At 38.6% G+C, this 27,683-nt stretch overlaps 1 protein-coding gene and 1 long non-coding RNA gene across 2 annotated transcripts; one reads left to right on the plus strand and one right to left on the minus strand.

Annotated features, from left to right (window-relative positions):
* Positions 1-7,753: 7,753 nt before the first annotated feature.
* On the plus strand, positions 7,754-22,766 carry LOC106052631 (uncharacterized). The gene is made up of 3 exons (XM_056026876.1): positions 7,754-9,243; positions 15,885-15,972; positions 17,934-22,766. Exons 1-3 carry the CDS (start codon positions 8,098-8,100, stop codon positions 22,154-22,156), a joined length of 5,457 nt encoding a protein of 1,818 aa, XP_055882851.1. The 5' UTR covers positions 7,754-8,097; the 3' UTR covers positions 22,157-22,766.
* LOC129925846 (uncharacterized) lies at positions 22,017-24,929 on the minus strand. Its single transcript, XR_008777571.1, has 2 exons — positions 22,967-24,929; positions 22,017-22,931 (listed from the first exon to the last, which is right to left on the minus strand). It is a non-coding gene; the product is annotated as an uncharacterized LOC129925846 (long non-coding RNA).
* Between the last annotated feature and the right edge of the window lie 2,754 nt (positions 24,930-27,683).

Below are 27,683 nucleotides of genomic sequence, written 5' to 3' on the forward strand. Positions count from 1 at the left end.
CATTACAAACTCTTGTTCATTATTGCCCATTGACATTTTTTTTTCTGCTTGGTATGAATCCTTACATGTGCTTGTTAGACTGACGGAATAATTGTACCTAGATGTCAACAGTCTTGCTAATGACTGGCTAGTTACTGGTAGAAAAGTTTATTAGAACAGTGCCCCCCCCCCTACCACTTAGTTCTAATGTGTGTGTTTATCACTGCTAGAAATGTTGCTTACCTAAAGGTCTCCTGAAGAATGTTCAAAGTGCGCTGATTGGCATATGTCCTTTGAAACATAGGAGGTTAGTAATTAGTCATAGGCTATAGTTTTTTGTCAACTTTCACATGTCCTTACAAGAATAGGAAGGTGTTCTATCCAACTTGCTCATTATGGGTGAGTTATTGGCTAATAGAACTATCCTATGGGCTTGCCTGTCACAACATTGCTCTAGAGAAGCCAAATAATAATAGGAGAAACTTTAATCAATTGAAACAAAGAAAACAATGTTCCAAGACACTTTTGTTGTTGTTCCTGAATACCAGCTGATCAAACAATCAAACTTCCCTCTCCTCTTCCCCCCTTTTTGTTATCAAACCTTGTTGATGTCTAAGAGCTGAGCCGAAGGCTCTTCGAGCTCTAAGTTTGAAAAAAAACCTGTTTGGTCGTCCAGCCGAACAGTAAAAAAAAACAAACCTGTGTGAACACACAGTTCTGTTTGGGAGAGACCCTAGACAATGCCTATGTAAGGCATTGCTGTTTACCGATGCGTTCGACCCCCGACACGTGGACTAGAGACACGGCCGAAGGCCGGGAATGCACCGGGGACTTCTGCCATTTTCCTTCAATGTACCAAGCTAACTGTGCGGGATCCGCCATTTATGTAACGGTCCCTTTGAGGAACAGCGCATGGATTGGTGACGTGTTTGTGGGGACTTTGTTACAACCCCGCCCGTGAAAGGGGTGGACTCTCGTCTACCCATGGGCATCCCCACGGGAGTCCTGTGTTGCTACCCATTTCGCCTAGCCACTTCCTCAAATGGCCGTTTCCACGCGGGCGCCACGATGAGGCAGGGCAGCGTGCCCGCGTGTTATCAAACCAAACTTGAAAATAAAAGACCCAACAATGTTTCTATTTTGAAACTTAACATGGCACAGAGAACAAAAGAGGTTACAGCTCAGCAGCAAACTGCTGATTCGTGTAAGAAGAAAGCAGTCTTTCAAATCAGGACAGGATACAGTGTTTACTTTATTTAGATGTTCATGTTTACATTCTATAAGTACAGGTCATGTATGAAAAGAAAGACAAGGGATATGGTGACATGTGGACTCAATTAAAGGAAACCTAAAATTTAAAAACCCTATGGAAATAAAAAGATATTCGGGGAGATTAACATTGAAGGTGTGATGATTGGTGCCAAATTTAATGATTTTACAGGATAGACTTAAATATATCTAGACTGGAAGCCTTTCGTATGGTGGACTTGAGGTGTTCCCATTTTTCTGTTGCTGTATTTCCAGAGACATTTTTATACTCGCGTTCAAAAGATTCCGCAAACTGTATCTGGAGATCAGGGTGGCACATCTTGCTTATATCCGATTGGGGTCTTCCAATCTGCTTTGTATGGTGGATTTTTTTAGGGAGAAGGTTGATCTTACAACATACCAAGGAGTGATCTGTGTCACAGTCTGCACTGTGATAGGACCTGGTAAGCTTGACAAATTTTAAGCACTTTCGTCTTACTATGATTAGGTCTAGTTGGTACCAGTATTTGGAGCGAGGGTGCCTTCAAGATACTCTGTGCTGCGGTTTAGTCTTGAAATAGGTATTAGTGACACTGAGGGAGTGTAGTGAGCAAACCTAGAGTAGCCTTTGTCCATTTTCATTTACTTTTCTGACACCAAAAATTACAAAACGGTTGGGGTTGACTATAAATCAGCTATTTCAGCACCTGTCATCAGAGCAAAGAGAGATGTACTCGCTACATACAAGGCAAAACCTACCCAACGCAAACTGTTTAAACCTGAAAGTAGCTAGAGCCACTGTACAGAGGACAGCAAGGATCTGTGCAAGTGAATATTGGGTAGAGCTCAGTGAGAATTTTCAGCTCGCAGCCCAAGTGGGCAACATAAGATGGATGTACGAAGGAATCAAAAAGGCTCTCGGACCCTCCAAAACAAGTCAGCACTTCTTAAATCAACCACTGGGGAAATTATCCCAGACAAATGCCAACAAATGCACAGATGGGTTGAACATTACTCTGAACTCAACGCCACAACAAGCTCAGTCTCAATGCGGCTTTCGCTCAGGGAGATCCACGATTGACATGATTTTCTCCATCCGCCAACTTCAGGAAAAGTGCAGAGAACAAAAAATGCCTCTGTATATTGCGTTCATTGACCTCACAAAGACCTTCGATCTAGTCAGTAGAGATGGCCTCTTTAAAATTTTACAGATAATAGGCTGTCCACCCAAGCTACTAAATGTAATCATCTCTTTCCACCAAAATATGCTGGTTACAGTGCAATTCAACGGTGCCTGCTCCGAAAGTTTCAGTATAAACAGCGGAGTTAAACAAGGATGTGTCCTCTTTGGAATGCTAGTTTCACGCTAATCCACAACGCGTTGGACAAATGCACCGAAGACATCTATCTCCATTCCAGATTTGATGCAAACTCCTAAATATTGCCAGACCGAGGGCCAAAACTAAAATCAGAACCACCCTCGTAAAAGATTTGTTATTCGCGGATGATGCAGCGGTAGTGGCACACTCACAAGAGGAACTTCAGTCACTAATGTCCCGCTTCTCTGAGGCCTGTAAAGAATATGGCTTAACTATAAGCACGAAAAAAAAATCAAATGTTATGGGACCACCTGCTACAGCACCACCCTCCATCCTCAAAGACGATAACAAGCTGGACGCCGTAAATGAATTATGCTATCTGGGGTTCACAATTCAAGATGGCCTGTCTCTAGAAGAGGAGATAAAAAAAAAACGCATAGGGAAGGCTGCCTCGACCTTCGCTAGACTAAGGTTTAAAGTTAGGGAAAACCAGAAGCTCACTACAGTGACCAAAATGTAAGTCTACAAGGCATGCGTTACACTGCTGTATGGCAGTGAATCATGGACCACTTACACAAATTAAGAGAGAAAACTAAACTCATTCCATTTGCGGTGTCTGAAAATCAAATGGAAAGAAAAAGTGTGCAATACTGAGATCCTTGTGCGATCAGGTATTCCCAGCATCTTTACAGCCCTCAGACAACGCCGCTTGCGCTGGCTTGAACATGTTCGCCGGATAGAGGACAATCACAGAACTATATATTCGCACAAATATATGAAACAAAGCCATTTCCTGTTAGTTTCCCTTGAGATAATGTTTCAAAAATCCTAGATCGAAATAATTCATGTCTATTGATTTTAATCATCTTATGTACATTTAAAAATAGGTCTATTGATTACCTAGATCTTTCTAGATCATGCATCTAAAAATGGCAAAATAATAATTATGAGACGAGAGTACTCTTCTTTTTTATGTTCAGTTACTAGATCTAGATCTAAAGATTAAATTACATGTTACATAGGTTAGAGTTGAAAAAAAATAGACACTTGCTCTTTGTAACTGCTTTACAGAACAACGCCTTGTTTCAACTTTTTAAAAAATTTTCAAATTTTTTGTAGTGTTCAAAAAATCTCCATTTCCAGTCTAGAAATAGTGTATATAAGTCTATGTTGTATAGTCATGATCGTTTCAATACATTGCTTATCTTTCCTTTGTATCAAATATATAATGGCACCAACAGAATCACTTGCTAACGAAACTTCTAGACTTCTTTTTTCTTTCTTTTAAAGAACTCCTTTAAGACATACCGGTAAATTCAAGTAATTCATATTGCAGTATTACTTGAAATCTATTCTTACACAACTGCTGAAGTAATACATTCCCAATGTACCAGCAGTAGACTCTATTGCTACAACTGAACCACTGAGCTTTTCTATCTTCTTCACTGAGCTTTTCTATCTTCTTCACTGAGCTTTTCTATCTTCTTCACTGAGCTTTTCTATCTTCTTCACTGAGCTTTTCTATCTTCTTCACTGAGCTTTTCTATCTTCTTCACTGAGCTTTTCTATCTTCTTCACTGACACTTTCACTGGTCCCAACATTTCTTTGAGCTAGGACCTTCCAAACACTGACCTATACAACCTTTTTCATGGACTTCTTTCTCTGATTGGTTAATTATAATTAACACTGAACTTATTTTTAACCTAACCCTTGTTTCTAGAAAGAAGTAGAATGAGGTCACAGTATGGTGACAGAAGGTCATTAAATAAACATCAAAACATCCCTCCTGTCAATCAGAAGACATACATTAGAGTTCCGAACTTCGGTTCACCGGTGAACAAAACCAAAAAAAAAAAAAAGGGGGTTCCAATATAAAGTGATCACTGAAAGATGGAAAGCTCCACTCCAATAGTACACTAGACTGGAATTAGATGGAAGAAAACACATTCACCTATCCCTTAGTCTGTTGGGGCACCACACAAGATTTGTCAACCGTCTTTCTCCATTTCCTGATGTCTTTTGCCTTGGATAGAACCTCTTTCAATGGCAGGACCGTCTATTCGTTTATGTTGTCTTCCCATCGCTTTCTCTGTCTGCCTCTTCTTCTTTTTCCTGGTACTGTTCCCTGTAAAAAGGTCTTTGCAAACTTCGAAGTCCTTGTACTATGGCCATTGAGTTTTAGTTTCCGTTTTGTTTTGTTGACATTAATGAACAGGTCATCGTGAGGTCTTAGTGTCCGATACTTTAAACAAAAAGTGTAGTTATATCAATAATGAACAGGTCATCGTGACGTCTTAGTGTCCACTACTTTAAACAAACAAAAGTGTAGTTATAGCAATAATGAACAGGTCATCGTGAGGTCTTCGTGTCCGATACCTTTAAAAAAAGTGTAGTTATATCAATAATGAACAGGTCATCGTGACGTCTTAGTGTCCACTACTTTAAACAAACAAAAGTGTAGTTATAGCAATAATGAACAGGTCATCGTGTGGTATTCTTGTCCACTACTTTAAAACAAAAGTGTAGTTATATCAATAATGAACAGGTCATCGTGAGGTATTATTGTCCACTACTTTAAAACAAAAGTGTAGTTATATCAATAATAAATCTGTGTGACTAGAAATATTTTTTTACCAATGTTTTTGTTTATCGCAATTTTATGATTTTAGCTTTCTCACTACGCTATGATTCTATCACTTGTCAGGACCATTTGTAAAGAGGGCGATAAAAGGAGGGTATCTTGGGTTAAGGCCTCCTCATTATCATCACGCCAATATGGTAACCAATATGGCAGGGAGCTGAGAATAGGTTTTAGAGTTATTTACAAACTTTTCTTTCTACAAACAATAAAAGGAACTAATTCAACTTATACTACTGTCATGTAACATTTATTTTCTTTGTTCAAAATACCAAACAAAATAATTACCAATAGTAATTAACTAATTGGTTAATTAAAAAAAAAAGATTCTTGTGTTGGCAAGTAAAAGAAATAATTGTGCAAAATTTCAGCATGATCCGAGATTGGGTGTTGGAGAAATAACATGTACAAACCTTGTACCAGACCGACAGAGTGAGTTGATCTAAGCTTTGTAATAAAAGCTTGTTGCAGCTGACACAACTGTAAATTAGTGCTACAGACTTTGGTCTGTAATAACAAACACTATTCAAGTGAGATAAGGTATTTGTCTGCGGTAGCAAACAGAATAGTATGTGAATAATGTTTTAGTTCAGCCGTTGCCCCCCCCCCCCCTTTTTCCCCTCTGACAAGGGGCTCGTACGTTTTTGTTCTGTCTAAGGGAACAGAAAATGACTCTTACCAATTTTGAACTTTAAAACAAAAAGTCACAAAGTACCGTATTTAGTGTTTCATTGTTCTAAATGTATTTAGTGTTTCATTGTTCTAAACGTATTTAGTGTTTCATTGTTCTAAACGTATTTAGTGTTTCATTGTTCTAAACGTATTTAGTGTTTCATTGTTCTAAACGTATTTAGTGTTTCATTGTTCTAAACGTATTTAGTGTTTCATTGTTCTAAACGTATTTAGTGTTTCATTGTTCTAAACGTATTTAGTGTTTCATTGTTCTAAACGTATTTAGTGTTTCATTGTTCTAAACGTATTTAGTGTTTCATTGTTCTAAACGTATTTAGTGTTTCATTGTTCTAAACGTATTTAGTGTTTCATTGTTCTAAACGTATTTAGTGTTTCATTGTTCTAAACGTATTTAGTGTTTCATTGTTCTAAACGTATTTAGTGTTTCATTGTTCTAAACGTATTTAGTGTTTCATCGTTCTAAACGTATTTAGTGTTTCATTGTTCTAAACGTATTTAGTGTTTCATTGTTCTAAACGTATTTAGTGTTTCATTGTTCTAAACGTATTTAGTGTTTCATTGTTCTAAACGTATTTAGTGTTTCATCGTTCTAAATGTATTTAGTGTTTCATCGTTCTAAACGTATTTAGTGTTTCATCGTTCTAAACGTATTTAGTGTTTCATCGTTCTAAATGTATTTAGTGTTTCATCGTTCTAAACGTATTTAGTGTTTCATTGTTCTAAACGTATTTAGTGTTTCATTGTTCTAAACGTATTTAGTGTTTCATTGTTCTAAACGTATTTAGTGTTTCATCGTTCTAAACGTATTTAGTGTTTCATCGTTCTAAACGTATTTAGTGTTTCATTGTTCTAAACGTATTTAGTGTTTCATCGTTCTAAACGTATTTAGTGTTTCATCGTTCTAAACGTATTTAGTGTTTCATTGTTCTAAACGTATTTAGTGTTTCATTGTTCTAAATGTATTTAGTGTTTCATCGTTCTAAACGTATTTAAGGCCTGCACAACAAACTTGATGCAGAACAATTCAGTACGTCTCTCTGACCTTAGAACGGTAGAATTTCTGACGGATCAGGTACGATCCTTTTTGATGAAGTCTTTTGCATGAAGAAAATAGGCCCACTACACGCTATTCTTTATACTATACGATCGAGACCACTTCAAACATGCCTCAAATGTCTCACACATCACTTTGATCTATTTCATCTTTCCTAGAATTTTAAAACATGCGCTCATCTTACTTGGAAAAAAAATCATTGTAGACGCAAGGCGAATGAAATTTATGAAGCCCAGAATGCTGGAAAACGCTTGGAGTGGGGCTCCGGCAAGGAACCGTTATGGAGTTTGCATCACTTCCCCAAGACCTATTTGCTGTCAAAGACTGGCGCGAATGTACTTTTTTTTTGTCTGGGGGTCGTCAGTAGTAAAAGAAACACTTGTTTCGTAATTCCACGAATATGGTCCAAACTGTAAAACATTTATAATTTTTTAAAATAATAATATTTACTTGGAAGAGTTAATATTGAAGCAGATACTGAATCCAGTTTTTAATTTTTGCAAATAAATAACATGTCAGATAAGTGTATCATTCATTGTATTAGTACGTATAAGTACAGTTTTAATCTATAAGTTACACTTAGCAATCTACAGTCAATGTTGAAACTGTCCACCGGCAGGCAGTAGGCCTGGGAACATGATAACATACGACGCTGTAGGCCAATATTATGGAACAAAAACTTAACCTCAACTTACCTCACCTTTTCGTTCACTTGTTATTTAGATAGCTAAATATTATGCACTATGATTTTTTTATTATAACTCAGAAAAACAGTTGTTACTTCTCCCTCCCCCTTTTTCCCTTTTCATTGTTTCTTTACATTGCCATCTTACAGGAACAGCAGAAAGAAGTCTATCTAAAAATAAAGCTTTCAATAACGCAGTCAATTTGAGATGTATACTCTCTAACGAAAGACGTCGTTGTGAATAATTGACAAACCTACCGCCATGAAGTGAAAATGGCTACATTCCTTAGACAAGACAGAAGATGGGATTGATGGCTTTGAGTTTCTTTTATGAGCCTTCAGTTTCCCCGAATGGTTTGCTTTGTTCGTCTCTGCAGATTGAATAGTGCACATATAGGTGAAAGTAGGAAACAATGATGTTTTGCGACAGGATGAACTTGAAATGAGATGAAATTAAAACATCTAGACTAGATTCACTCGATGTATGCATTAGTCGTCGTACAATGGATTTGCTTGATTGTAATCTCCTTTTCAACTAGTGACGACTTTCAGTGCCCAGCTGGCTTCATGCCTCCTGGGTGCATCCACGAGTGTAAAGACGGCTATTACGGTGTTAATTGCTTGTCAGCCTGCTCCTCGTTTTGCTTCAACGCCTCGTGCAGGCCTCAAAGCGGGGAGTGCTACCATTGCCAGGTGGGCTTTCAAGGCCCATTGTGCTCAGAAAAGTGCAGACATGGTTACTACGGAGCCAACTGCTCACAAATGTGTCCTCCGAACTGCGAGAATGGACGCTGCGACCCGTTCACCGGGTACTGCCTGCGTTGTAACGACGGTTATAGTGGATCAAAGTGTGAAATTGTTCAGCGCCTTCAAGGCGGTGTAGCAGTAGCTATCAGTGAGTCCCCTGAAAAGGCAAATGACCACACCATTCTCTATATCAGCATATTAGTAATCACAATAACCCTACCAGTCTGCACAGTGAGCTTATGGGTTTTTCTCCTCAAGAAGAGATTTAAGAACATGTACTACAAAAGGTTTTTGCAGAGAGAGGACTCAAAAATCTATACAAGAAATAATGACGTACCTCTATTTTTGGAAGGCAGCAAGAAATGTTTCCAAAACTCTCCATCTACGCACAAGAAAAAGATTCATAAGCATGAGTTCAACTCTGTTGGTAACAAGCGAGGGAAGAGCAGAGAGAAGCTCAGTACCCAAACTTCATTCGTCAAGGACGAGGAGGAAAATGGTTTTAAGGAAATAGTGCATCTTTTGAAAAAAAACAGTCCAGTCCAACTTTCGCAAGCAGCAAATTACTCTTCAAACCTCTTTTTTAAAACTCCTAACCCAGAAGCTAAATTGCCTGAGAATTCTTCCCAAACAATGCAAGATCATGCGCCCAGACTGGAAGACCTCCAGGAGAGCCAGGTAAAAGCTCAACTTAAAGAGCTGGCTAACGAAGCAGCCAGTGCACAGCTTATCTCGAGGCCGGTGCCCAGCTCTGCTCACGAGGATCTTGTCAAAAGGACAAGTGAAAACAATGTCGCACCGGAAGTTGAAGTCCATTACAGATCGCAGAACGATCCTGGGGTGAAAGCTAAACACAACTCGAGAAAAAAAATTAAAGTAGTAAGTAAACTGAACAATGCTTGTTAAGTGGTTCTATCCACTTTGTAGTTATGGGACCTCTGGTTCTAGCAACTCTATGCTTCTAACACCTCTGTTGTTCTACTACCTCTGTTATCCTAATAACTCTGTTGTTCAAATACCTCTGTTGTTCTAACACCTCTGTTGTTCTAATGCCTCTGTTGTTCTAACACCTATGTTGTTCAAATACCTCTGTTGTTCTAATACCTCTGTTGTTCTTACAACACCTTTGTTTTCTAATGCCTGTGTTGTTCTAATGCCTCTGTTGTTCTAATGCCTCTGTTGTTCTTATGCCTGTGTTGTTCTAATACCTCTGTTGTTCTAATGCCTGTGTTGTTCTAATACCTCTGTTGTTTTTACAACACCTTTGTTTTCTAATGCCTCTGTTGTTCTAATACCTCTGTTGTTCTAATGCCTCTGTTGTTCTAATGCCTGTGTTGTTCTAATACCTCTTTTGTTCTAATGCCTCTGTTGTTCTAATACCTCTGTTGTTCTAATGCCTCTGTTGTTCTAATACCTCTGTTGTTCTAATACCTCTGTTGTTCTAATGCCTCTGTTGTTCTAATACCTCTGTTGTTCTAATACCTCTGTTGTTCTAATACCTCTGTTGTTCTAATGCCTCTGTTGATCTAATGCCTCTGTTGTTCTAATGCCTCTGTTGTTCTAATGCCTCTGTTGTTCTAATGCCTGTGTTGTTCTAATAACTCTGTTGTTCTAATGCCTCTGTTGTTCTAATGCCTGTGTTGTTCTAATACCTCTGTTGTTCTAATGCCTCTGTTGTTCTAATACCTCTGTTGTTCTAATACATCTGTTGTTCTAATGTCTCTGTTGTTCTAATACCTCTGTTGTTCTAATGCCTCTGTTGTTCTAATACCTCTGTTGTTTTAATACCTCTGTTGTTCTAATGCCTCTGTTGTTCTAATACCTCTGTTGTTCTAATACATCTGTTGTTCTAATGCCTCTATTGTTCTAATACCTCTGTTGTTCTAATGCCTCTGTTGTTCTAATACCTCTGTTGTTTTAATACCTCTGTTGTTCTAATGCCTCTGTTGTTCTAATACCTCTGTTGTTTTTACAACACCTTTGTTTTCTAATGCCTGTGTTGTTCTAATAACTCTGTTGTTCTAAAACCTCTGTTGTTCTAATGCCTCTGTTGTTCTAATGCCTCTGTTGTTCTTAAGCCTGTGTTGTTCTAATACCTCTGTTGTTCTAATGCCTCTGTTGTTCTAATACCTCTGTTGTTTTTACAACACCTTTGTTTTCATATGCCTCTGTTGTTCTAATACCTCTGTTGTTCTAATGCCTCTGTTGTTCTAATGCCTGTGTTGTTCTAATACCTCTTTTGTTCTAATGTCTGTGTTGTTCTAATACCTCTGTTGTTCTAATGCCTCTGTTGTTCTAATACCTCTGTTGTTCTAATACCTCTGTTGTTCTAATACCTCTGTTGTTCTAATACCTCTGTTGTTCTAATACCTCTGTTGTTCTAATACCTCTGTTTTTCTAATGCTTCTGTTGTTCTAATACCTCTGTTGTTCTAATGCCTCTGTTGTTCTAATGCCTCTGTTGTTCTAATACCTCTGTTGTTCTAATACCTCTGTTGTTCTAATGCCTGTGTTGTTCTAATACCTCTGTTGTTCTAATGCCTTTGTTGTTCTAATGCCTGTATTGTTCTAATACCTCTGTTGTTCTTATACCTCTGTTGTTCTAATACCTCTGTTGTTCTAATACCTCTGTTGTTCTAATGCCTCTGTTGTTCTAATACCTCTGTTGTTCTAATACCTCTGTTGTTCTAATACCTCTGTTGTTCTAATGCCTCTGTTGTTCTAATACCTCTGTTGTTCTAATGCCTCTGTTGTTCTTATACCTATGTTGTTCTAATACCTCTGTTGTTCTGATGCCTTTGTGTTTCTAGCGCCACTGCGCCCACCCTCCTTTAGCCAAACTCCAGTTCCCTTTTCAAATATTTTTTTAAATTCCCCCCCTCCCCGTCAAAACAATGCTTCGTAAGCACTTAGGAGCTAAAGTGACTATTGGAAATACAATTTCTTAAAACTGACTCTAAAATAACACTCATCTACCTGGCTGTTTAAAAAAACTACAACATAAGGTTGAGATTCTGTTTAGGCTACGACTTAGGAATATAATTTATAAAATGGATTTGTTTACTAGTGTGAGCTTGCGCTCCCAGAGCTATTTTTATATGTATTTTTGTTGTATAGGTTAGAGCTATTTTTATATATTTTATTTTTATAGGTTAGTGTCAGATTTTATAATTGTACTTCCGCATATTTTTATATAGGTTAGTGCGGGATAGTATAAAAAGTAATGTACATGCTGTCTTAAAACAGTTGAGTGTACATTTGACCAGTGGTCAGTACAGTATCTCTGTCTGTATGACAGCTGAAGATCATTGTGGTCTGTCGTGTAATTATTGTATTATTCTGTACCTGGGACGGCCTTTTCGCATTTATCATTTATGTATTGCAGGCTATTATTACTGCTGCTTTATTGCTGTTGCTTTATTGCTGCCGCAAATAGCTGCTTTATTGCTGTTGCTTTATTGCTGCCGCAGTTAAGCTGCATGCCTGCCGCAGTTAAGCTGTATGCCTGCTTTATTGCTGTTCATATTTATAGATCTAGTTTCAGTTGTAGATTGTAGTAAAGTCATAAAGTGCATTATTTGTGGAGTATTGTAGATCTATTTCTAGACTAGTTTACTGTAGGGTGTTAGTGTAGATCTAGGTCTAGTGTAGTAGTTGTAGTGATTTAGTTAGATAGTTGGAGTAACTTAGATAGTTGGTTGGGTTAGTTTGTTAGTGTTTGTAGTAACATAGATCTAGAAGATTTTAGTTAGTTGTTGGGTTCAGTAGTAGTTGTTAGTGTACATATTATATTTAATTATTAATTTATTTTTCACTGATTTAAATAAAGTTCATTTTTAGTATTTAATTTCAAGTAAAGTTTCGTTGGTGCTTTCATTTAGTTTAGGTTAGTATAGTCTAGTTGTTTGGTTACTTAGGCGATTCTAGCCCCTTGGTCACAGACCGAGGTGCACAGATTGAGCCCACCCAGTAGCGCTAACATCTGCCTACTGTTATAAAATCTATATTGAGCAGAGAATGTTCTCTCTCGCGCCTCCTGACCTGCTCACACTAATATTTATTTTTATCCTCGTATTCTAGAACGAACAACTTTTTTTTTCAAATTAAATAAGGCTACAAAGATAAGGCTACAAAGATAGTTTGTCTATGAATTAAAAACTATCAACAACTACAACCCTATCTCCGTTAATATTAAAAGAGTCGTGTACGCAAAGTCGGATTTAAGTAAGTAGAGTTCCTGGGGCAAAGTTTTGTAAAGGTCCTTACAGCTTTTTGGAAAGCTTTAAGAAGAAATCCACTCATTAATAACAATAGGCGACGTCTGTCTAAAAGCATGCCATATTTCATATAAAAAGGTCATAAGGCATTTCTATGTTACAAGCACACTATTCTACACGCTGATACTAAGATTTAAAGAACTGTCGGTAAAATTGCGGGTGAAAATGTATTACAGAAAGTGTTCGCTTTATTTTTGTGAAGAAACGTAGTTCTTATTGCTAAGTAGATCTCTACTACTCTCTCTGTTTCTTAGTGCTAAGTAGATCTCTACTATTCTCTATGTTTCTTAGTGCTAAGTAGATCTCTACTACTCTCTATGTTTCTTAGTGCTAAGTAGATCTCTACTACTCTCTCTGTTTCTTAGTGCTAAGTAGATCTCTACTACTCTCTCTGTTTCTTAGTGCTAAGTAGATCTCTACTACTCTCTATGTTTCTTAGTGCTAAGTAGATCTCTACTACTCTCTATGTTTCTTAGTGCTAAGTAGATCTCTACTACTCTCTATGTTTCTTAGTGCTAAGTAGATCTCTACTAATAATAATAATTTTATTTATAAAGCGCTGTTAACAAACAAAATGTAGGCTCAAGGCGCTGTAACAACATTACAAACATAAACACAACTGCCGAAATAACAGTTAATCTAAAAAAGTTTTAAACAAGTAGGTCTTAATGTTCTTCTTAAAAGTGGTATAGCATGTTGTCTGTCTGAGATCAATGGGGAGTGAGTTCCAAACCTTTGGTCCGTGAACTGAAAAAGCACGCAGACCGTAGCTTTTGAGGGAGAAACGTTGCACTACTAAAAGCGTTGAGTCCATTGAGCGCAGGGTTCTCTGGGGGACATATGGAGTAATCAGTTCGCTAAGGTACAAGGGCATCTCATTGTTATATATACACTGATGACAAAGTGTGGCGACCTTGTAATCGATTCTCGCTTTCACGGGAAGCCAATGGAGCGTGCGCAAGAGCGTAGTAGCAGAATCTTGTCTAGTTTTTTTAAGGACTATTCGAGCGGCGTTGTTCTGTATACGTTGCAGCTTGGCTATTTTGTCATCAGGTATACCTGCTAGCACGGCGTTGCAGTAGTCAAGGCGGGAGAGTATGAATGCCACAGCTAGCGTTTTTGTTGACTCCGTTGTTAAATATGGTCGGATCTGGCCTAATCTGCGCAGCTGCAGATAAAGACCTTTGCAGAGCTGATTTATGTGTGGGTCGAAAGATAGTGTTGAGTCGAAGAAAACTCCAAGATTCCGCACTACATGGACAAAAGGAACATGGCAGTTCGTGATAAAGAGAGAATCTGTGCTTTCAACTTTTGAGACATTGTTCCTAGTGCCAATCTTAATTATTTCTGTCTTGTCTTCGTTCATCTTGAGTTTATTTTCAACCATCCAATCGCTCACCCTTGCAACGGTACCACTGATATTCTCTGCCAGATGGGACACCTCTGAGGGTACTGATGAATCGTATAACTGTGAGTCATCGGCAAAGAAATGGTATAAGATGCCGGTTGGCCGTATGACACCGCTGAGTGGATATGTGTACATAGTGAACAGTACTGGGCCTAGAACTGATCCTTGGGGTACTCCGTACTTCAAAAGTAAGCTTGTTGATTTCGTCCCGCTAACAACGACACTTTGGGTGCGTTCCGTCAGGTAGGATCCAAGCCATTTTAGGACGACTCCTGCTAAACCAAAAGTTGCAGAGAATCTGGCCATCATAATTTCATGGTCTAGCGTATCAAAGGCTGCGGACAAGTCCAGCACAGAAAGAATTGATATGTGGCCTTTGTCGGAATTGTGAAGTAAGTCGTTTAGTACCCTGACCACTGCTGTCTCTGTGCTACGGCACTTCCTATATGCAGATTGAAATTCTTCCAAGAGACAGTACTGTTCAAGATGAGAAAGAATTTGCACTAACACGATGCGCTCCAGAAGCTTTGACAGGAAGGGAAGATTTGAAACCGGGCGATAGTTTTTTAGACATTCCGGGTCAAGACTGGATTTCTTTAATAAGGGCCTGACAAGTGCATGCTTAAATTGCTGTGGTACAATGCCTGAAGTCAGTGAAGAGTTCACAATGTTGGTAATTGTAGGTACAAGCTCATCTAAACATTCAAGGAGCAAGGAGGTTGGAATGGGATCAAGGTCACATGACTTATTTGGCATCTTCAAAATAGTACTTTTAACATAATCTTCAGATACACGCTGAAACTCGCAAAAAGGAGTATTTTGAAAAATTGGAGAGTGGTCAAGCTGTGATGAGAGGGATGGCATGTCATTTCTAATCTGCTCAATCTTCCCAATGAAGAATCTATTGAAGGAATCAGGAAGTTCAGATAATGGGATAGATGACGGCAAACGTGCTAAGTAGATCTCTACTACTCTCCATGTTTCTTAGTGCTAAGTAGATCTCTACTACTCTCTATGTTTCTTAGTGCTAAGTAGATCTCTACTACTCTCTATGTTTCTTAGTGCTAAGTAGATCTCTACTACTCTCCATGTTTCTTAGTGCAAAGTAGATCTCTACTACTCTCTATGTTTCTTAGTGCTAAGTAGATCTCTACTACTCTCCATGTTTCTTAGTGCAAAGTAGATCTCTACTACTCTCTATGTTTCTTAGTGCTAAGTAGATCTCTACTACTCTCCATGTTTCTTAGTGCAAAGTAGATCTCTACTACTCTCTCTGTTTCTTAGTGCTAAGTAGATCTCTACTACTCTCTCTGTTTTTTAGTGCTAAGTAGATCTCTACTACTCTCTCTGTTTCTTAGTGCTAAGTAGATCTCTACTACTCTCTCTGTTTCTTAGTGCTAAGTAGATCTCTACTACTCTCTATGTTTCTTAGTGCTAAGTAGATCTCTACTACTCTCTATGTTTCTTAGTGCTAAGTAGATCTCTACTATTCTCTATGTTTCTTAGTGCTAAGTAGATCTCTACTATTCTCTATGTTTCTTAGCGCCAAGTAGATCTCTACTATTCTCTATGTTTCTTAGTGCTAAGTAGATCTCTACTATTCTCTATGATTCTTAGTGTTAAGTAGATCTCTACTATTCTCTGTTTCTTAGTGCTAAGTAGATCTCTACTATTCTCTATGTTTCTTAGTGCTAAGTAGATCTCTACTACTCTCTCTGTTTCTTAGTGCTAAGTAGATCTCTACTATTCTCCATGTTTCTTAGTGCTAAGTAGATCTCTACTATTCTCTATGTTTCTTAGTGCTAAGTAGATCTCTACTATTCTCTCTGTTATCAGCACTCGCAAGGATTACGAGGAGCAGGGAAAGACCAGACAGCTGTGACCACACCACAAAGGGAGACTAGCGCTGTTGACACACAGAAACGTAAGTTATTGAAGTCTCGACTTGTGTACGTCATAAGTTGCTTAAGAGACGCAATAAATGATTGCTAATGGGGGGAAAAAAAGATTGACGGGAAGCGAAATGTCAAGATGGTGAAAACATTTGTAACCATGTAGAATCAAGGCTGTAGGCATGGAGGTAAAGCGCTTAGCTTCCGAACCGGGGGTCCCGGGATTTTTAATTTTGGGACGCTTGTGCGCCTCTGAGTCCACCCAGCTTTTTTGAGTACCTAACATTATTTGGGGAAAAGTAGAGGCGACTGGTCGTTGTGCTGACCACATGACGCCCTAGTAAACCGTGGGCCACAGAAACACATGACCTTTACTTCATCTGCACTATAGATTGCAAGGTCTGAAAGGGAAACTTTAGAATCAAGATTAGTCGTCACAGAAAACTTCAGCGCCATATTTAAGTCTACAGCTCATTCTTCATCCTATTAAAAAAAGGACCTTTTGAAAAATGTTTAACTTAAAAAAATATTCTAATATGAATTTACAGGCTCTTACTACATTGCAAATACAACCAAAATAAAGTCTTTCTTAAAATAATTATGCAAATCATGTGCAATTATATAAACCCTGTCGCCTTATTTGATTATTCTGTTTTAAAACGTGTTTTCGTCTGGAGAGGAGAGAGGCCAGTAGAGTGAAAACAGTTAATCCTCGCTCCTTTTTATAATTTCTGCTAATGATTGCATTAGACTTGAAGGTATAGGGGTGGGACGACTCGATAGAAGACTTTCATTGATAGCATATACAGATTATAGTTGTGATAGATTGATTTTTAATTTTAACTTTACTTATTATATAATTTGAGATTAGAGTGTGTGTGTGACATAATATACAAATGGGTTCAAATATCAATATGTAGCTTATCTTAAATAGATATTTTGTTCACAAATTATGATTTCTCCATAAAAATAGGACCGCCCACCACTCAAAGGGGTGGAGTGGGGAGAGCAGTAGAAGCAATCGCCCTCCCCCCCCCACCACAACCTCACCGAATCGGGTAAGATACGTGTAGCGACATAATTTTAAAATGATTTAGTAATTCAGCTAATTTTGATCACAAACTATGATTTCTAAATAAAAGTAGGACCGCCCCCCCCCCACTCAAAGGGCAATAGATGTATTCGCCCCCCCCCCCCCACTCAACCCAATCGGCTGACAGGGGAACAACATAATATAAAGATCGATTAAAATATCAATAACAACTTTTAATTCATATAGATATTTAATTGAATCTGTTAACAAGCTGTGATTTATACAAATAAATTGGACCGCCCCCCACTCGAAAGTTTATAGGGGGGGGGGCGGATTAATGCCATTGTCACTTCCCCACCCCACCAAATCGGCCAACATAAAGAGGGGTGGGGCGAAATAATCTAAATATTGGTTTAAATATAAATAATTAGTATACATTATTAATATAACTAATAAATTCGTATAAATACAAATTGTGTGATTTCTTTACTGAAATTCGTCCGCCCCTTCTGGGGAAGGGGGGGGGGAGACGAGTGATGGGGGGCGCTCGCCCCTACCGTCCCCCCCCCTTGATTCGCCAGTGCTTAATGGTTTCTTTTACGGTGAACTAAATAATTGCTAATGGAATTTCTCAAATGAAAATATTTGTGGTATGCTATCTGAATTGTCCAGGGTTCGAATCCTGTCCACTGCCATCCTCCGCCGTCATGTAGAAGGATATAAAAATGTTCAAATCTAAAGAAACATCTGAAATAAGTCAAACAAAAATCAAATAGTTCATACATCATTTTGTATTTAAAAGCACACAACTCTTGGTTCGATGCACTCGTAAGTCTGCAACACGTGGTGATATTTTGCACCTTTTTTTTGATTTATTACAATAATAATAATAATAATAGCGTTTCTATTTATGTGTGATTTAATAATAATAAAAAGGTCTTTCTTGTTTTTTTTAAATAGTGACGGACAAAGTTGAGGAAAAAACGCCAGCCTGTAACGTGGATGTGACCTCTGGTCAGCTAGACCAATTACCGGACAATGTATATCAGGAAACAACCCAAGCAAAGACACCAAGGAAGACATTCTTCAAAAACTGGAGAGCTTTTTTTGCTTCTTTAAGGCGTCGCTATTCTCCAAGCGATACGTCCAAAACTTGTCAACAGAGTTTGGCCACGAAGCAGACAGACGAACAATCTGCTCTAGAAGCAGTGGGCAATCCTCTCAAAGTGAAGAGTGTACCAAATTTAACCTCAAAGTTACATAGGTCATTTAGTTTTCCGACCATCGTCAGTGACTACATTAAGATCAAAGATAAGATCCAGGTCCAGAGTGCGCAGTCAGCACCTGGCATCAGACCCGCTTCCAGTGAAGCCAGGGATTCAAGTCCAACTAGTCCTCATCTATGCCGACCACTTTGCTCGACACAGCTGAAGTCCAATCTGACCAGGTCTAGCACTTACTCGCCCCGATGTAAGCTCAAAGTTTTGAACTCGTCGGAATCACGAGAAGGCCGAAGTGAGATCAGGAAATATAGACGTGCAGTTCCTCCATTTGATAATTACTTGGGGGGAGTCAGGACTCAAGAGGATCAACTCTACTCTCGGGAACATCCTCATATATTGGCATCGTCTGTGTCTCAGCTTCCTGAACCTGGCTATTTTCCTCTCCACCCTTTTTGTATGCCTGTCGAGGTAAGTCTGCACAATGCACCTCTGGCTTACAATGTTGGCGGCTGGCCGTTCGCCTCATTTCTCTACACCAGTGGTCTTAAGTCGCCCAGTGCGCCGTTTTCTCCTTACCGCTTCATCAGACGACCTGTTCTCGAGGACAGCTTGGCAACCTTGAAGCCTGATGACCTGATCAGCATCACAGCTGAGTCTTCTGAAGACATGGTCACCTGCGACAGCTTGTCATTCCACTCGGACGATACTGTTTTGGAAGATGAAATCTTTGAGTCTACGGCTAAACAAAATGATTTGAGTTTCAACTCGCAGAAATATCAAACAATGAAAAACTACTATAAGCAGAATCCCGAGACTAGACCTCAATTGTTAAGTAATGCCAACCCAAAAAAGGAACTTGAAAGTTCGACTCAGACGGGTTTGACTGGAGCTAAAGGAAAGATTCACGTCATTATGCCTGCGGAAAGAAACAAGGGGAAACACATTCAGTCTCAAGTGTCTAAAGTAGTCCAGGTCCATCCTGCACACGTTGTATCTCCCAGTCCCGATCAAAGTTCTGGTCAGTATTTAAATATGAAATGCGCGATTGCGTCTTTACATCAGCAGTCTTGTGAGCAGGCGTTACCTTTTGATACATCTGTTAAGAATCGTAACTTTGTCAGATTCAGGGAGGAATATGATACAGAAGAAAATATCACAACTAAAAGGCAGTACAGTCCACGAGAGAATGAAGCATGCATCCAGTTTTATGTTGAAAATGAAGAGCATTCCCCAACAGTCATCAGCCACAGAGATGTATCTGAACACGAGTTAAAGGACAATGTGGAAAACAAGCATGAAGGTCTACAAGACGTTACTAGACCAGATGGCCGACATAGAGCTCCAGCCAGAAAGAATTTGAAAAAATCTCGTGAAAACGAGTTTAGGACAGATGACAACAAACCTCCTAAAGGAATGTACCATAGACAACATCCAAACCTTCATAATTATAACGAAAGTCAAATCGGTCAAAGGTCACCAGTTAATCTGCTGTCTCCAGAGAAAAGAGTCTCAGGCGATCAGTTTTCAAATAGACCCAGATATTATGCACACCCGAAACACAAAAGGGGCGGGGAATCTAAAAAAACATGGCTGCGCTGTCAAGATACAAGTTCAAATAGACGTCAAAACATTGACACGTATGAAGTATGTTATGGTGAAAATAATAATTACCCTTCCCGCTGTCAAGGATCTTCCGGAACCCCGTCAAAAAGAGAAATGACACCACCGGAAAGATTTGACTGTATCGGCAACAAAATTACTAATCCCAATGTAAGAGGTTTTGAAAATTCGTTGGATACCTGCCTAGTGCTCGAGAAACACAATTATCAGCCTTACACTAAAACACGCCATCGAAGTTTGGTAAGTCAAGTGACTAGTGAACAAAACTGTAAAGCAAGGTCTTCGCACCAAACTGAACCTTCCATTGACAAGAAGTGCACAAATCAAAGCAAATCATCCGCTGTTCTATTTGATACAGAAAATGATGGCCATTCCAAATGTGCTCTACGCCAAAGACCACATAACCCAGCTGTTGTTCTGATCAATTCAGAAAATGACGGCGATTTCTCTTGCACTGCACACCAAAGAACACGTATTAACCCACTTGCTGTTCTGATCAATTCAGAAAATGACGGCGATTTCTCTTGCACTGCACACCAAAGAACACGTATTAACCCACCTGCTGTTCTGATCAATTCAGAAAATGAGGACAAGTTCCATTGCACTCCACGCCAAAGTGCATGTGATCTTTGTCAATATCCAGTGCAGCCTCATGACGGTGAGAAGTCGTACAACAATAGTTTAGAGAACATTTACGACAACAGCAGATGTAACTTATTCTATGGCTGCTGTGAAGATCAAACCTGCAATGCCATGAATCTAAGTGGACACCTCCAAAGCGAAACACAAGCTGCACAAAGTAACTCCCCTTGCAGACTTTTAGATCCCTGCAAATCAAAACTGAAACGCAGCAAGTTAGCTATAATAAACAGAAGTGACCGGGAATCAGATTCACTGCTAATAAAGAAGATTCTCTACTCAGTTCCTATTAAACAAAACAGTCCATTCTGCAACTCCAAGGATCCAATGAGTCCGAAGTCTTCAGTTTATAAGGCTCGTCTTGGAACTGTAAAAGGCAACCCTATCCCCAACACCTCTATTGAGCATACATTACTTGTCCTCACCAGATCGCCCAAGAAAAGCTCTGTTATTGCTTCTCCAAAAATGACGACGGGCTTAAAATGTAGCCATAGCATACATAACTGTTCACCCAATCAAACTGATATTTTACCAAAAAGACCTTCTGGTAATGTACCACCAAAAAGACCTTCTGGTAATGTGCCAAGCCCTTGCGAATCAAAGCGCAAAAGGAGTCCCGCTATTATGCTTTTACTGAGCCGGGATAAAAATAACAAGCGTATTGTAAGTCCGACTGTTCATTACGTGCTGACGTCACCGAATTCCATCAAATGTTCATCCAGGAGGAAATCATCACATTTGAATCAATCCAAATGTTATCAAGTCGGTTCCAGCTATCCCATGCCATCTCTTTTAGAAAATGTGATTCATAGTGAAGACATTTATAAAAACCGACAATTATTATCCGATGTTCCAAACCAGAATTCATTTCCGGAGTCTCAATGGAAAACCCAGGGTTGCTGTAGCTCATGTCCGATGTATCTACATCATCCGAAATCGGGCAACGATTTCCACAGCGCCCCACTGAAACTCGTTGTGACCGACCAAGGCGTTAACACACACGACCTTAGCGCCAGGGTGGATACAAGTTGTCAGTGCGATGTACCCAACCCGGAAGTAGATACAAGTTGTCAGTGCGATGTACCCGACCCGGAAGTGGATAGAACGTGTTTTGCTGATCGCGATTTTACTTTGAACGGAGATACTGGGCCTGAAGAAAGAACTGAGTTTGTCTCCATTGCAGACGAAAGCATTGAATACTTTTTTGACGCTATGGATTACAAACAGTTTGAAAGCGGAACTCTGCCAACTGAATCTCTTAGTGCAGCTCCGGTCAAAGACTTCTCCAGGACACCAGCGCATTCGACAAATAAGTGCCGCACGTGTGAACACGTGTCTTCCAATGTTAACAAAAGTCAAAAGCATAATACTATGTGTCAATTAGCAGTTGTTCCAAGTAAAACCCCTCACAAACAGGCTAAACTCACCAAGAAAGGGGCCAGAAGCTGTGAATGTAAGACTAGATGTCACAGGGAGAAGAGACTAGCGAAAGACGTCGCTTTCAGGTTTGCGTCTCATGGAGCGATGGCTAGAAATGTCCATGACGTTGAGAGGACAGAAATGAGCTTTTTGTCTGCCGCTCGTGACGAGACTGTTTATCGCAGAAGTGTTGTTCGAAGTCAAAGCAAGCGGCACGAGCTGCGGTCACGCCAGAAACTCGACGTCCAAGAATTTTATCCAGCAGAAGAGAGCACGAGCTAACGGTCAAAGTTTTCCAGGCGGCCAGGTCAAAGGTCAATTAACAAGAGTAGGAATGACAAGTCAATTAACAAGAGTAGGAATGACAAGTCAATTAACAAGAGTAGGAATGACCCCAACCCTCCTTTTAAAACAAAATATAGATTGCTCTTGTTCTAGCTAGGTGTCAATAAAGTCAACAGGTCGACAGTTCCCTAAACATGGACACCAATCATTGGAACAGAACCCTGTTAGTAACATGGACACCAATCATTGGAACAGAACCCTGTTAGTAACATGGACACCAATCATTGGAACAGAACCCTGTTAGTAACATGGACACCAATCATTGGAACAGAACCCTGTTAGTAACATGGACACCAATCACTGGAACAGAACCCTGTTAGTAACATGGACACCAATCATTGGAACAGAACCCTGTTAGTAACATGGACACCAATCATTGGAACAGAACCCTGTTAGTAACATGGACACCAATCATTGGAACAGAACCCTGTTAGTAACATGGACACCAATCATTGGAACAGAACCCTGTTAGTAACATGGACACCAATCATTGGAACAGAACCCTGTTAGTAACATAGCAACAATGGAGAGAGGTAACAACACATTCAAATAAAAAAAAAAAAAGACTATTAGCTTTTTGGTAGTTTGGATTTTAATGTGTTCATTATGATAGTCCTATACTGTAGTGCTGACCTCAGTGACCTGTATACATGATATTAGTACTTGACCTCAGTGACCTGTATACATGATATTAGTACTTGACCTCAGTGACCTGTATACATGATATTAGTACTTGAACTCAGTGACCTGTATACATGATATTAGTACTAACTATAACCCGCGCCCCCGCCTTGTTACCTGTCAATCAGTAGCCCATTTCACACAAACTGAAAGAAAATAGGCTTATTGGGTTCATTGGTTCATTTCTATAATACCAGGTGACCGAGCCTCGCTTAGTTGAATCATTTGTCGAGGAAAGACTTTTACTTATTTTGGAAACATTTTTGTAATGACCAAAATGAGCGATCGGGAAAAGAGTTGCTTTCGTGTTTTTGTTTCGTTCTAAATGTTAATGTACATGGCGATTAGAATAGAAAGTCTCTTAAGTCCCCTTACAGAATATGCGTAGGACGTAATCATTTTCTTTTTTTGATGTAACGTCTGTATTTCATAAGATAAGATATAGTGTAGTTTACATTCCATCTTTCGGCTAAAAGTATTAGGCTATTATTGGCTTATAAGAAAATTTTTGCAGTGTAACTTCTCAAATGGTTACGTTCAGACATTAATATTGCAATTAGTATATTCATTAAATCTTTAGTACGAAGTAATGCAATATCTCTTGGGTAAAACATGGACTTTTTGACTTTTAGCAAAATAAAATAGCAGAACGACTTAAAAACAATGCGTTAGTATTCTAAAAAAAGACTTATCAAATCATATTTTGGACAAAAAAAAGTCAGTGTCTACGGTCTACCAAGCAGTGGTTCTCTCAACCCTTCTATATGGATCTGACACACGGGTACTATACAGAAAGCAACTAAGACTTCTTAAACGCTTTCACCAAACATGTTTGCACTCCATCATGGACATACGGTGGCAAGACCGCACTACAAATAGTAATGTCTACCGAACGCCGGTATGGACAGTATGAGAGAGTTCTTATGGTCCGACAGTTACGATAGAGAAAGCACTATCCCTTTTGGGAGGGGGAGGGGGGGGAAGAACGTTTGCAAAAGGCAGCCTTTTTTTTTTTTAGCTGAAAAGTCGTAAACGTAACAGAGATGTCCCACAGAAACGCTTTAAAGACCAGCTTAGGCAATGACTTGCACTGACATAGACGAGGGTATCTGACTGCAGGAGGCTTCAGAACGAGATGGTTACTGATGGTAGGAGATTTTTTAAATATATTCTTCTATTATTTCTAGACCTGTCTATGGGCCATCTGTTATCATCAATTGACACAACCCCACAATAAGGTTGTGGCTCAGTTTACACACTCGTAATTAAAACGAATTTGAAACTTTTAAAATGATCACAAAATACTTTCCAATTCAAAAATCATTCAAGAAACATATACTATTACTATACTTTCAAGCGAGGTTTCATTCTCAGTCTGAATACGATATAATCGTCATTCTTTATAATGTCTAGGTAAATTATGAAACAGTTATTTCTAGAATACGGATTTCGCAATTTGCCGTTAACACATAATAGTTGATACCCGTGCTTCGCTAGGTTGATTTTTTTTTTACCAGAACACTATTTTTTTGCATCCCTCCCCCTACTCCATTTTGGCCGAAAAAAAATTAGTCTCCTGGAAATCCCCTTTCTATTTTAGTCCTTGTTTGTCTCCCCCACCCCCTGATGTAACGTGTAAGAATAAACTATGTTTGTCTCTTCCTTAGAACAGTCCAGTAGAGAAACCATTTCTCACAATGTAGTAGTTCCCTTTCTCACACAATGATATTTCTTTGGTTCGGTCTAGATTTGGTCTTAAGATCCAGTCCTTATCTATACACACGTCATTTAGTCTTTACAAAGCTTACATAATCTCAATCTGTCTGTTTCTTAGTCTGTCTGGGAAAACATGTGTACTTATCTGAAACCCTATGTCGGATCAAGCTGAAATATTGCACAATTATTTCTTTGACCTGACAACAAAAGAATCAATAAAAACAAAATAGTTAAATAACTATTTTAATTATTTATTTTGTTTGGTATCAAACACGGTTTTTAACCTAACATTTACCCAAATAAACCCTTCCCCCCCCCCCAACAAATGTTTAAAATTGTGTATTTAATCTTGAAACAAAGGGGAAAAAATTATTTATTGTATTCTATTGTATTGTTTCTAATTTACATAAGATTAGTAGGCTATGTTTTCCAACTGAGGCTGGGGGCCCTTTAGGTCATAGTAAGTTTTTATGTGGCCCACACACCTTAATGAGTTTGACATGCCATTGGCCTCATTCAAGTCAGAATTTCCTGGACAGTAGGTGGGCTGAGGGTGGTTGGAGGCTGATCTAATAAAACGGCTTTAACGATTTTACAAAACGAGAAAATATTTATCTTAAACGGACTACACATCTTTTGGAAATTTTCCATAATTGATTCAAGAGTTTTAATACATTATTGTTCATAAACATTGTGCGCATCGTCATCTAAGTCTAGCTCTAAAGGCTTATCATTGGAATATTATAAAGTCTCATAGAACTATACATAACTATGCTAAACCAGGTTTCTTTCTCGAGGAGGAAGGATTGGGCTGGTAAAAAAAATGTTCCATTTTCTTAAATCTAACATTCATTAGTTACATAGTAAGAGAAAACTGATGGCTCCATACGATGTAGAAAGGAGGCACTGTCCTTTTGTTTAATCTTGGAAGACAACGGCCACCCGCTCCATCAGAACTACGCCAGGTCGTCGCGAAGTGGGCGACTGCTGTCAATCAAAACAAGAACGGAGCGGTACAAAAACTCGTTCGTACCTCACTCGGTCAGACTCTATCACCGCCAATCATTGATCAGGGAACATGAAATGCACCAAGATACCTGTGTGTAGTCGCTGAATGAACTCTTCATGTTGTCTGTTGTATTTATGTGTATTTTTCTGTTGTGTTGTCTTTATATGAGAAACGAGTCCTTGTAATCACAACAAATTTCCGTAAAGATCAATAAAGCAGTCTTAGTCTTAGTCTTAAAAACACTCAATGTAGCGTCCTTGGACATTGTTTTCTATTTATTTAAAACTCTCAATCTACCGTGTCACGTGTCAATGCCTAATAATAGAATAAGATAATATTTAGGTCTAGAGATATACATCATACAGAATCCTCGACTTCACGGTTACAAGATCTCAGCACTTCTGACAATTCGGCAAAGATCAACTAACAAGAGACAGTGATAGTAAAGCTCTTTAACATCAAAATCCTCAAGATCAATCCTCAAGATCATTTTGACCGTGATATTCCTCTTTTCATTGTCTTACGTTTTTCTTTGGGTTCCATTATATCACCACCACATTTCTTCTTAATGTTTTCTCTTCTGTTTCTCGCCTGATGAATGTAAGCAGACTTTACAAATCAAAGTGGTTTGAAATCAAGATTTCAGCGATGAACTTTTGGTCTGAAAATCTCAATATTCAAAAGTTCTAAGAATTTTATTGAATCAAATCACTGTCACAATAATGTCATCAAATCTCTCTTGACAATGTAATTTTATTTAGTGAACTTATAGAGCTCGTCAAACACGTCATATCTGTCAAGATCATTGGATGTGGATAGTAAATGTTATCAGATAGTCAACACCTTCTGAAAGATAAGACAGATTGGGAAATGTTCTGAAAGATAAGACAGATTGGGAAATGTTCTGAAAGATAAGACAGATTGGGAAATGTTCTGAAAGATAAGACAGATTGGGAAATGTTCTGAAAGATAAGACAGATTGGGAAATGTTCTGAAAGATAAGACAGATTGGGAAATGTTCTGAAAGATAAGACAGATTGGGAAATGTTCTGAAAGATAAGACAGATTGGGAAATGTTCTGAAAGATAAGACAGATTGGGAAATGTTCTGAAAGATAAGACAGATTGGGAAATGTTCTGAAAGATAAGACAGATTGGGAAATGTTCTGAAAGATAAGACAGATTGGGAAATGTTCTGAAAGATAAGACAGATTGGGAAATGTTCTGAAAGATAAGACAGATTGGGAAATGTTCTGAAAGATAAGACAGATTGGGAAATGTTCTGAAAGATAAGACAGATTGGGAAATGTTCTGAAAGATAAGACAGATTGGGAAATGTTCTGAAAGATAAGACAGATTGGGAAATGTTCTGAAAGATAAGACAGATTGGGAAATGTTCTGAAAGATAAGACAGATTGGGAAATGTTCTGAAAGATAAGACAGATTGGGAAATGTTCTGAAAGATAAGACAGATTGGGAAATGTTCTGAAAGATAAGACAGATTGGGAAATGTTCTGAAAGATAAGACAGATTGGGAAATGTTCTGAAAGATAAGACAGATTGGGAAATGTTCTGAAAGATAAGACAGATTGGGAAATGTTCTGAAAGATAAGACAGATTGGGAAATGTTCTGAAAGATAAGACAGATTGGGAAATGTTCTGAAAGATAAGACAGATTGGGAAATGTTCTGAAAGATAAGACAGATTGGGAAATGTTCTGAAAGATAAGACAGATTGGGAAATGTTCTGAAAGATAAGACAGATTGGGAAATGTTCTGAAAGATAAGACAGATTGGGAAATGTTCTGAAAGATAAGACAGATTGGGAAATGTTCTGAAAGATAAGACAGATTGGGAAATGTTCTGAAAGATAAGACAGATTGGGAAATGTTCTGAAAGATAAGACAGATTGGGAAATGTTCTGAAAGATAAGACAGATTGGGAAATGTTCTGAAAGATAAGACAGATTGGGAAATGTTCTGAAAGATAAGACAGATTGGGAAATGTTCTGAAAGATAAGACAGATTGGGAAATGTTCTGAAAGATAAGACAGATTGGGA

The sequence above is a fragment of the Biomphalaria glabrata genome, chromosome 4, assembly GCF_947242115.1.
Source record: "Biomphalaria glabrata chromosome 4, xgBioGlab47.1, whole genome shotgun sequence".
NCBI lineage: Eukaryota > Metazoa > Mollusca > Gastropoda > Planorbidae > Biomphalaria > Biomphalaria glabrata.